A 10,185-nucleotide genomic window follows, 5' to 3' on the forward strand; every position below is an offset into this window, starting at 1 on the left:
ACGTCAACTGTAAGAATGAAAATACTTTATTCCCTGCTCAGAAAATGATAAACTTTAAAATGTGGGGGAAAAAACCAAACCAAAACACCAAAATCCAGCCCCAAACCTGAGTATGTTCATCTTGGGACTGTTTGGTGTCAGTTCTGTGCAAAGCCTTGGCCAAAACTCAACCTTGACATCAGTGCACGTGGGCTGAGGTACTTTAGGTGACCTGAAATGAAACTGTAGAAAACTGTGTTAATGCATCAGATTTTGTTTACAATTATTCCAAACAAGCTTCCTCATCTCAGAACAAACCACTCTGCTGACAGAAATACCTGTTGGAGCACAGTGTGCTGGTGTGGTTTCATAGCAGTGTTAAAGTTGATTTTTATTTACAAGTACCTGGGTTTTCTGCTGTGGATTTTGGCCTATCAGAGTGAGCTTCCTGGGATTCTGTTTTCCCTGTGATTTCCTTCCCTTAATCTCTGGGCCTAGACACTAATGAAGCTCATCCATGGCAGGAGGATTGCTTTATGTCCTGACTTTCTGGAACACAGATTTTGAAGAGACTGAATAAACCATTCTGAACCAGCTCATCAATAACTGAATGGGTAAAATCCTGTCAGTTTGGCTCAGTTCTCAGTCATGATTTCTCAAAGCCTCCCCAAAAGTGTGGAGTGCAGGGTAAATGGCTGCTTTGGAGAAGATGTTTCACTACATTTGCACTGCAGATTGTGGACACTATTGCTGGCAGGGCTTGCACTGTGCAGAGATGCTGAACGGCTCCTGTGTCATTGATGGGAACAGAATTTTGTGTCTTCCAGACAAGGCAGACCCAGGATCATCAGGAAGTTTGGGGAGTGAAGGATCTCCATGCTGGGTGCTGCTCATGCCCTAGAGAAGAGAAATCCTGGGTACTCCAAGCCTTGGGGAAGAGAGGAAGGAGGGGAGGCATTTCCTTCAAAATTGCCAATTTAAGCACTTGTTAAGGTGGCAGTTTAATTCTTCGTTTTCCTTCTGGCTTGTCTGCAAGTGCCCCTGAGAAATCCTGCACCCATCTGCTGGCCCATCCGAGGAGGGGAAGGCTGCAGGGAGCTCCCTGAGTTGATTTGAGATTTTGGGGAGCTCTGACTTGGCTGGGGCTGGGCCAAAGTTCTGCTCCAGAACTTTGCTGGTTCTGGAGTGATGGATGAGAGGTTGGCAGGAGTTCATTGTGGGAGTTCTGCAAGTGGCAGCCCTGCAAACCCACAGCACCAGCTGCAGGCTGTGGCTGCTCCTTCCTCCCACCTAAATATCCCCCAAAAAAGCAATTCCTTTGGATTTGTCCATGTGCTGCCTCAGCAGATCCATTGCAAACCTGCCCGGGGCTGCTCTTCCACCAAGCAACCTCCCTGAGGAGCCTTGGGTTGCATGGCAGTTCTATATCAAGGGGAATGATCCTTTCCATAGGGCTCTCAGGAGTGCACAAATTTTAGTTGTGTTTTTCCCCCACATTTTAGATGTGCTATTTAATTTTATTATTTTTTTCCTCCCTTTTTTAACCACAACTAAACCACTTGCTGCAACAGCTGCTCTCTGCTCATGAGCAGGGATTGCAGATGCTGTCTGACCTGGGAGCAAGCCTAGGAATTGTCCCCAAAATATAAATTTAAACTTTTCTGGTCATTTTACAGGGTTTTTTTGGGTGTGCTTGGCAAGCATGAATGGTCAACAGGTCAACAGGCAAGCTTGGGAGTCTCTAATCCCCTGGCTGGTGCTGTTTGTGTTTGCTTTGTTAGCTTAGATTTCCTGTCAGAAAAAAAAGATAATAATGTGGACTCATTTCTGTATTTATCAGGTTTTCCTGGTTTAAAAGCCATGAATAGAGGAAGCTTCAGTCATGTTGGTTTTTGTGAAATTGCACGTTTTTGCCTGATATGTACTGGACTCAAAGCAGATCTTGTCTGGGCTCTATGGGCACCCCAAAGCCTCAGCTGCTGGGGGTTGGATCAGACCTCTCATGTACCAACATGCCATGCAGTGAATTTTGTTTCTGGATTTCACCAAAGTTAAGTTCTGCATCAACTGTGAGGTGCTCAAACCTCACTGTTTTATAGCACTGCTTCTATGATGTTAAAAACCAAGGATTTGACCCAAAGTCTGTCATTCCTGGTAGATTTTCTCATGAAACTTAAAGACTGAGCCCTTCAATTGCTCATCTCATTTACAAATGACAACTTCATAATTGCATTTTAAAGAAAATAAGAGAAAAAAAACCCGAAAAAATATCAAAAGCCATTAAGGAGTAAGCTTTAGATTTATCTTGGAAAATCAAATTTTGAATGAGGTGCAATGAGGAATTACATCTGGCAAAGTTCTCTGCCATCCTGAAGAGTGTTACGACTTCCTTTCTGTAATTTGTTGGTAAAGTTTAGATTTTTAGATCTGTGTGTGTCCCTTTCTCTGTGAGTGCACACACATGTGTGACAGAACAGGGGACAGTGTATAGGCTGGCTGTAAAAGATACAAAGGCAGTATTTGGCTGGAAATAACAAGCACAATTTCCCTGGCTTTTGCAGTATTTTATTGTACAATCACGAAGATTTCAGCATTTAGAGCAGTTGATAAGTAAAGATCCAGCCCTGGATTTCTGTGCAGCGGAGTGCTTGACTTGATCCTGGGAGGGCAAGATGGAAAACAGAATGTATTGATTAAATCTATTTTTTTTTGCTTTAATTTTGGTACATTGCAAAATTAACTGACTTTATCTTTTGAGATTTTAATCTTTTAGTAGTTTCAAGAATTCTTTTAATATTATTTTTTATAAAATAACTGAAAAAAAGAACCAAAAATCAATCCAGAAGCTTCATTTTGTAAATGTTCCTTCCAATCAAAATGCTTTTGTGACCATTTAAAGTGTTTTTTGTTGTTATTGTTTGGTTTTTTGTTTTTTGGTTTTTTTTTTGAGGTAAAAAGAAAGCTATGATGTTAAAGTTGTTCCAAGTGGTACTAAATGTGTGTTGAGTAGTGTTGTGTGTGTGTTGCATCTCTGTGGAACTTTCTTGTGCTTGCAGTATAGAAATGATTGGTGCTGGCTGGGTGAGAGTAGCACTTGTAATGCAAAACCAGGCCCAGAATTGCCCTCAACTGATGTGCAGGGCATCCCTGGCACTGCAGGGTTGGCCATGGAGGTTGTGGCATCACTTGGCAATGCTGCGGGGATCACAGGGGTGGAATTCACCCATTGCTTCTCTCGCTGCCCTGGGTGAGCACTTGTGTGATGCTGTGTGGCCAGGCCACTTTAAACTAAGCCTTAACTAAATGCTAAATGTGTCAGATTCCTCTCTCAGAGTATGCAAAAATACTGTGTAACTACAGGAGGATGTTCCTGTAGAGCTTCAGTGTTAGCCAAGGCAGTCTCCTGACGTGAGAAACAAGGGACACCTGTAGCTCTGTACTGTGATGCCTCTTTGGGCGCTGGCTGTCACAGGCTCTAGAGCATTCCTCTGGCAGCTGACCCCAAACAGGCTTTCCCAAATCTCAGCTTTGTGTTGTCCTTGTTCTCAGACCTATTCTCTTCCCTCCCCCTGCCAGCAAATCTCTCTGCCTGAAGGAGGATTGTGATTTAACACTTCAAATTTTACATCCCAGAAAAAGCCATTCTTGAATTCCATGCTTGCTTTTGGGTAGGTGCCATTGCTTCCACTTGTTATGACTGACATAGGATCCTTAAAACATTTTAAATAGAGGCAAAAAAAAAAAGTGTTGGGGACCCAGCTTGCTTTTATTTATTTTTTTTTTTTCGATTTGGATCTACCTCATGTAACCAGTTGGGTGCTAATTACTCAAATTGTCAAGGAGATTTGGCAAAGGCGACCAAACTGACCCCATCCGTGGCCCAAACCCTCGGGTTTCGTGTTCTGAAACAATAATCTTGGATTTGAGTTCTATTCTTTGTGCCTTTGTGTTTTTTTCTCCCCAGTGCACAACAATCAAAACTCATCTTCCTGATTAAAAACAGCAGATGGTTTTTAACTGCGCCACGAAAAACTGAATTTGAAAATATTTTTTGGTGTAGCAAGTTGTAAAATCAAGTATCACAGCTGACCTAGGCAAAGAGAAATAGCCAATAAAGGTGGTTTTGGAAATCTTTAATCCTGACCCCAGATCTCTACATCTCTGTGTCTCTATATATGCACATAGCACCTGACTTTGTGTATGTGTATGTATATAAATATAAAATGAAGGGATACACATGTAAGGGTGAAGGAATAAAACATCATTGACCTTTCCACAGTTTTGTATGTAACAGTTTACAACTATGTGTAAGTTTTTTCTACTATGTGAACCTTTTTTACTCAAAGCTTTGGAAAGCTTTAAGTTGTGATATGCTATCATTTTTTGAAGTTTAAAAAAATTTTTAAAAATCCACTATTTACCAGTACCTACTACAGAGGGGGAATCTTTGCTGTAAATTTGTATTTAGTTTGAATATTAAAAGAAAAAAAATCTATATATGGGATTGTAAAAGTGCATTCCATCATGGCAGGACTTCCCAGCTGTTTCCTAAGGCTTTCTGTTGCAGAGAGACTCAAGCAAAAGGAAAATGCCTCTGTTCAGTGTTTTTATAAAACTGCTCCATCAGGTCTAGACTTAAGCTATATTTTCTAAAGCCTAATCATCCTTTAATATGCTGCAGATAAATGATCAGCATGGTTGCACTTTCTCAGTAATAATGTTTGCCCTGCAATTGGCTCATGATAAGGACTTTAGTTTTTTAACAAAACCAATCGTACTTTGCAGAAGGTAATATTTATATAGGTACCTCAAGATAAAAAAATAAAAAAGAGCCTGAATATGCTGCATTTGGTTTCTTAAACATTTTTCATGTAGCATTTGTTTGCTTTTCTGATTTTTTAGGAGACGACTTAGCTACCTGTTTGCTTTGGGGGACCCCAGTAGTGTTTTAGGCCATTGTTTTCTCTGGATCTCACAGAATGTAGTATCCTGCCTTGGGATCCTGCAGGAGTTTGGGGTGGGATGTGCCCTGCAGTGTGTACACACGGGGAGGGGGACCATGGAAATTTGCTTTATAGACTTCAGGAAAGGAGGGAATGGATACTATATTCCTAAAACAGACAATACATGTTCCTAATTCTTAATTATGGTTTGTGGTTTTGGTTTGTTTTGGCTCATTCTGCTTTCTTGACTCTTTTCTTAAATATGAGTGTGGAAAGGGGCAGTTGATTAATGGGGGCACACAGTGACCAAACCTGCCCCACTGGTGGGTGTTGTGGGGGTGATTCCCCAAATCCATGGGTAACAGCAGTGCCCCACGTTGGAGCAGGACCCTCCTGCTCTCTGCCTGCTCCTTACTGCAGGTCCACCCTCTACTCCTTCAATTCCGAGTCAGTGAAGATCTAAAAATGTGCAGAGATGGGGAATTTTTGTTGAGAACTGTTGAAGGAAGCTTCAAAGGCTGTGAAATTGAGCATTTATTGTCATGTTTTTAAGCTTAGGTGGGTCCTTTTCCAAGTTTGTTTTACAGCTTGCAAGGTAAAATAGTTTGCACTACTTTTGCAATAAACTCATGAAAAACCTAACAGGTTCTGTTCTGGTTTCTTACTGTATATATACAACTAATACTAAAGATTTAGCATAGTGTTTTTCACCTCAAAACATAAGACTTGTAACAAGCTCAGAATGCTGTAATTCCTGACAAAATAATGATGTGAATGATATTTTATAAAGTTATTTTGTATGGTGTCAATTTTGTTTTGCCTCATAGTATGTCAATAAAATAAAATTCCTCATCTTTACAAGATATTGTTTGATGTCTTTTCATTTCATATTTGGGCATTTTCTGCAGTTACTTGTGCACTGTGAGACTGCCAAAATCTCTGGTCCATTGCCCTCCCTTGCATTTCTCCCCTTGTTTGTGTTTGGATGTTTCCCTGTGCTTCCACCCTCCCTGTGTCCAGCTAGACACAATCCATGCTGCTTTATCTGCTTACAAGTTGTAATCCTGGAATTCTTGTGGGAAGATGAACATTTTGGAAACCACATGCCTGAAATTTTTTTATTTATGTTTTTTTCTGAGTGAATCCCTACAGTGATCAATTTTTAAATGAAGAAAATGTAGCACCTGGTGGTGACTATAAAGCATCCAACAGAATTGCAAGGATGCCAAGGAGCTTCCTCTGGGAGTCCAACCCTGCAAACACAGATTGGTTTTACTCAGTAATATGAAATACTGTCAGAGCTGTCTCTTCCCTTTATTTTTTCCATTGTTTATTGAAACACCACTTTGAAATGGATGAGGTTTAGCTCTGGGTCAGGCTCTTGGGGAAAACAAATTACCCTTCACTGGTTTGATGGCAACGAGCTTTGGCAGCTGCAGGGCCTCGGAGAGGGCTGTGGCAGATTTTGGCAGCTCTGAAGTCCCCATCGAGGATTCTGGCTGAATGAATCCAGAAGGGTGTGCACATTCTTCTGGGCTCAGGAATTCACAGAATATGTTCATCATCCCACAGGAAACTTCTGAGAGGGATGAAATGTGGTGATTTATACTTACTAACCACAGCTCTTTTGTCATTTTGACAAGTTTAGAAAACTTCATGTCCTTTGAGCAGCATTGGCTGGGGTGGGGAAGGGTCTCACAAGCTGGTGTTGTGGGGAAAAATGATAGAAACATGTCTGTAATAATAATAATAATGATAATAATTAACCCAAAAGTGTCCCTTGGCCTGTGATCCATTGCCTAAAAATCCCACACCACCTTAAACAGGTCAAGATACTTGGTCACTTTTGAGGAAGCTCCTGTTAAATGATGCAGTTTGCACAGAGGGAGAAAATAGGATTAAAAAGCTCAAGAGTTGAGGTACAAACAGCGAGGTCACTGAAAAGCTGCTGTGATGGGCAAAAGAGATGTGACTGGAGGGAAAATGATATCATTTACTGACAAATTAGGTGGCATTAAAACACCTTCCACCCCTTTCCCAGTCCCTTTTCTCTTCCTGCCTCCTGTCCCCAGGGTGCAGGGGTGGGGATGGGGCTGTGCTCAGACCCCTGCCAGGGCTGTTTGAGGATGTTCCTCTCTTTGGTTGTGACCCATCCATGGTTCAGGTATTTGCTTGTTGCCCTCATCCCTGTTTCTGATATAAATTCACTGTGCAAATTTGTGCTGATGGATCTTTTTTTCTTTCCCAAAAAACTGGCACCCCCTCTCCCTGAACAGCATTCCACACTCCGTTCTCCACCCATCTCCATGCACTTTTAATAATAAAAAAGCACAAACCAGCTCTTGGAACAATGGTTTAGTTCTGCCTTTACCCACTTGGGAATCCCCAGGGATCCAGCCCCACTCAGCACTCACTGCAAAATTCCTGGTACAATATGATTTTCATTTATGGCAACTTCAGGAACATTTCTTACAGTGCAGCATCCTCTGCTCTGTTAAAACAGCAGGAGCATTTCTGGTGTGGCTCAGGAGCTCTGCCAGTCCCTGACCCTACCTGCCTAAGCTCCACTTGGCTTTCCTAGAATATGGAATGTGCTGGATTGTGGATATGCTGGAGCTCCCTGCTAAGTTTTAAGAGAAGCTGAGTGTGGTTGTGCCTTCAACCCAAGAGAAATTGTTCAGCTGTTCAGTTCTGGTAACTCTTTACCATGCCCTCCAAATTAGGCTGTTGCTTGAGACAAATTCCTGGCTGATTTGCTGCTCAGCTTTTTTAGAGTGGGAGGTTTTTATCACCTGTTAACATTCCCTTGCTTACCTGGGGCATTTTTCACCTCTGGGGACAGATCTTGGTCACTTCTCTCTCTCAGACATTGTCACACTGACCACATGTGTGGCTGAAACTGGAAAGAACTACAGAAGTTTCTGCATCCATTGTCAAGTTTTCATACAAAACATTTATTTTAAAAAGTTGCCTGTAAAGTTCTACACAGGATGGTTGCCATTTCTGTAGTAAAAAAAGAAAAGCAAACCAAAACCAAATGAAAAATCCATCTCTGTCGCTCACATGGTAAAGGAGCTGCTCTTTCTCAAGAACCCACAATTAAGACTTCAATGTGCATTTTGGCAAGAGAAACTGCAGAACTGGAGTTCATTCAAGAAAAGGGTTCTGGATGCACATATTTACATAATTTTCTACCCCATTTACCACCAGAGCTACAGAACCACCATTAGCTCTTGGGATGGATCTCCTCCTCTCCCATTTGGGTGCCCACAAGGCTGCTTTCACAGACTTTTTTAATGGACTTGGTCCACTTTTGGAGCTTTTGAACTGAAAGCTGCCTGTAAGAAATTTTATATTTGGGTAATGATTGTCTGACAAAGTCATTTCAAATCACCTGACCAAGCTCTGCTGTCAGGTTCGCACTGTCTCTTCCTACCCCACCGTGTTTCTGAGGGAAGAATTCCATTCTCCAATGAGTATAAAGTTCAATTTCTAAACTTCTTAAAGCAAAAGCAGATGGCTCAGTGTAAAAATACATCCAGCATCTGGATTCTCAGTCACAAAAATAACATCCTTTATACAATAGAAAAATGGATCAACTATGAAGCAATTCTCCATTGGCCTTAAGATCCAACACTGTCACCAACAGCTTCGTCTTCATCCTCTTCCTCCTCAGCCTCATCATCATCTTCCCTCACTTCTCCATCTCGCTTCTCTTTTTCAAGCATTTTTAGGTATTTGCTAGCTAGAATCTTCTTTGGCAAGATATCTGAAAGGCAGAATTGTTGTTTTAATTGTCAGTTTGAATACTTGCATTGCCTTGTTAATACTGTTGCATCCAAACCACTAAAGAAATGAAGTCAAAAAGAAATATTAATATTTTTAACAAATCTTAGGTAAATAACCAGGTAAGTCAGCCTGACCCACACACTCCTGTAAGAGTAGGAGGGAGTTCCCACTTATGGCACAAGTAACCCAAGATAAGGACTCTATTTCATGACTGATTACTGACAACTTTTACTGTCTGCTGATGTAAATTATTTGCTGTAAAACAGAGAGCTCAACTGCCTTAGATCCAACGAGCCATTAATATAAAACCCAAGTATCAGTAAAAACGTGTGTGTGTCTGTGTATCTAGAAGCATAGAGAGACCATATGATGAAGCTTCTTTTCTCAAAACTTATAGATTCCTATGTGTCATTTTTGGTCCACATAACTTCTCACCTAAAGACGTGCAATAATCTTCTTTCACAGGCTGAAAGCTTTCAGATGGAACTGCTGGAATTTAGGAAATGCTTAAAGCAATATCCTGAGAACTGTATACAGTGTAACTGTATCATTTACAGGCAGCAGAAATATCCCCATTCACAAAGAAATGTTTTCAGGGAAGTAGTTTATGAGTTCCAGTTGAATGCTAAGCAGGAGATCAATGACCAGTAGGAGAACTGGGTCCTCACAAAACAGAACATTAAGAGCAAGATTTCATTTTCCAAAGCAGACACTGGATTTATCCTTGTTTTAGTAATACCTGCAAGGAACTGAAAGGTCTCACACTCTTCTGCTGTATGAGACAGGTCAGTGTACGTCAGAGCATTCTTCTCCTTCCCTCTGCCGTGTTTGTAGGAGTATGTAGCCAAATACTGAACAAAAAGCTCCTAAAAAATGAAAACAAAACTGCATAGTCAGACTAAGAATTCACACATGTCATAGATCCCTATCTAAAGGCAGAAGCACCGTATTTAACTGCACATATACTCAGTGCAGAGACTCATTAAATTTCAGTACCTGAAGGGAGTCTACAGGAAAGATGGAGAGAGACTATTTACAAAGGCATGTAGTGACAAGACAAGGGGGAATGGCTTCAAACTGACAGAAAGTAGGTTTAGATCAGTTGTTAGGAAGAAATTCTTCCCTCTGAGGGTGGTGAGGCCCTGGCACAGGTTGCCCAGAGAAGCTGCGGCCACCCCATCCCTGGAAGCGTCCAAGGCCAGGGTGGACGGAGCTTGGAGCAACCTGGGACAGTAGAAGGTGTCCCTGTCCGTGGCAGGGCTTTGGAAATAGATGTTTTTTCAGGTTCCTTCCATCACAAACCATTCTGTGATTCTAGACTCGGGATGCGGACAGAGAAGGGGAGCGGGACCCGGCTCGGGGCCGCGGCAGCGCTCCGAAGGCAGAGGCCCCTCAGCCGGGGCCGGGGAGGAGCGGGGGGCCCGAGGGCAGGGCAGGGCGAGCCGGTACCGGGGCCTTGGCCGTGAGGAACAGC

The 10,185-nt window shown here is 42.0% G+C and overlaps 1 protein-coding gene across 1 annotated transcript in view; it reads right to left on the reverse strand.

The window, feature by feature from the left end:
• Nucleotides 1-7,852: 7,852 nt before the first annotated feature.
• The window catches only part of CHRAC1 (chromatin accessibility complex subunit 1), a 6,441-nt gene continuing 4,108 nt past the window's right edge, over nucleotides 7,853-10,185 (reverse strand). Inside the window, exons 2-3 of the mRNA XM_031061610.1 lie at nucleotides 9,451-9,577; nucleotides 7,853-8,691 (exon numbers count right to left, since the gene is read on the reverse strand). Coding sequence (XP_030917470.1) covers nucleotides 8,546-8,691; nucleotides 9,451-9,577 — 273 coding nt within the window. The 3' untranslated portion in view covers nucleotides 7,853-8,545. The remainder of the gene's footprint in view (nucleotides 8,692-9,450; nucleotides 9,578-10,185) is intronic.

Source organism: Geospiza fortis, unplaced genomic scaffold (assembly GCF_000277835.1).
Source record: "Geospiza fortis unplaced genomic scaffold, GeoFor_1.0 scaffold351, whole genome shotgun sequence".
NCBI lineage: Eukaryota > Metazoa > Chordata > Aves > Passeriformes > Thraupidae > Geospiza > Geospiza fortis.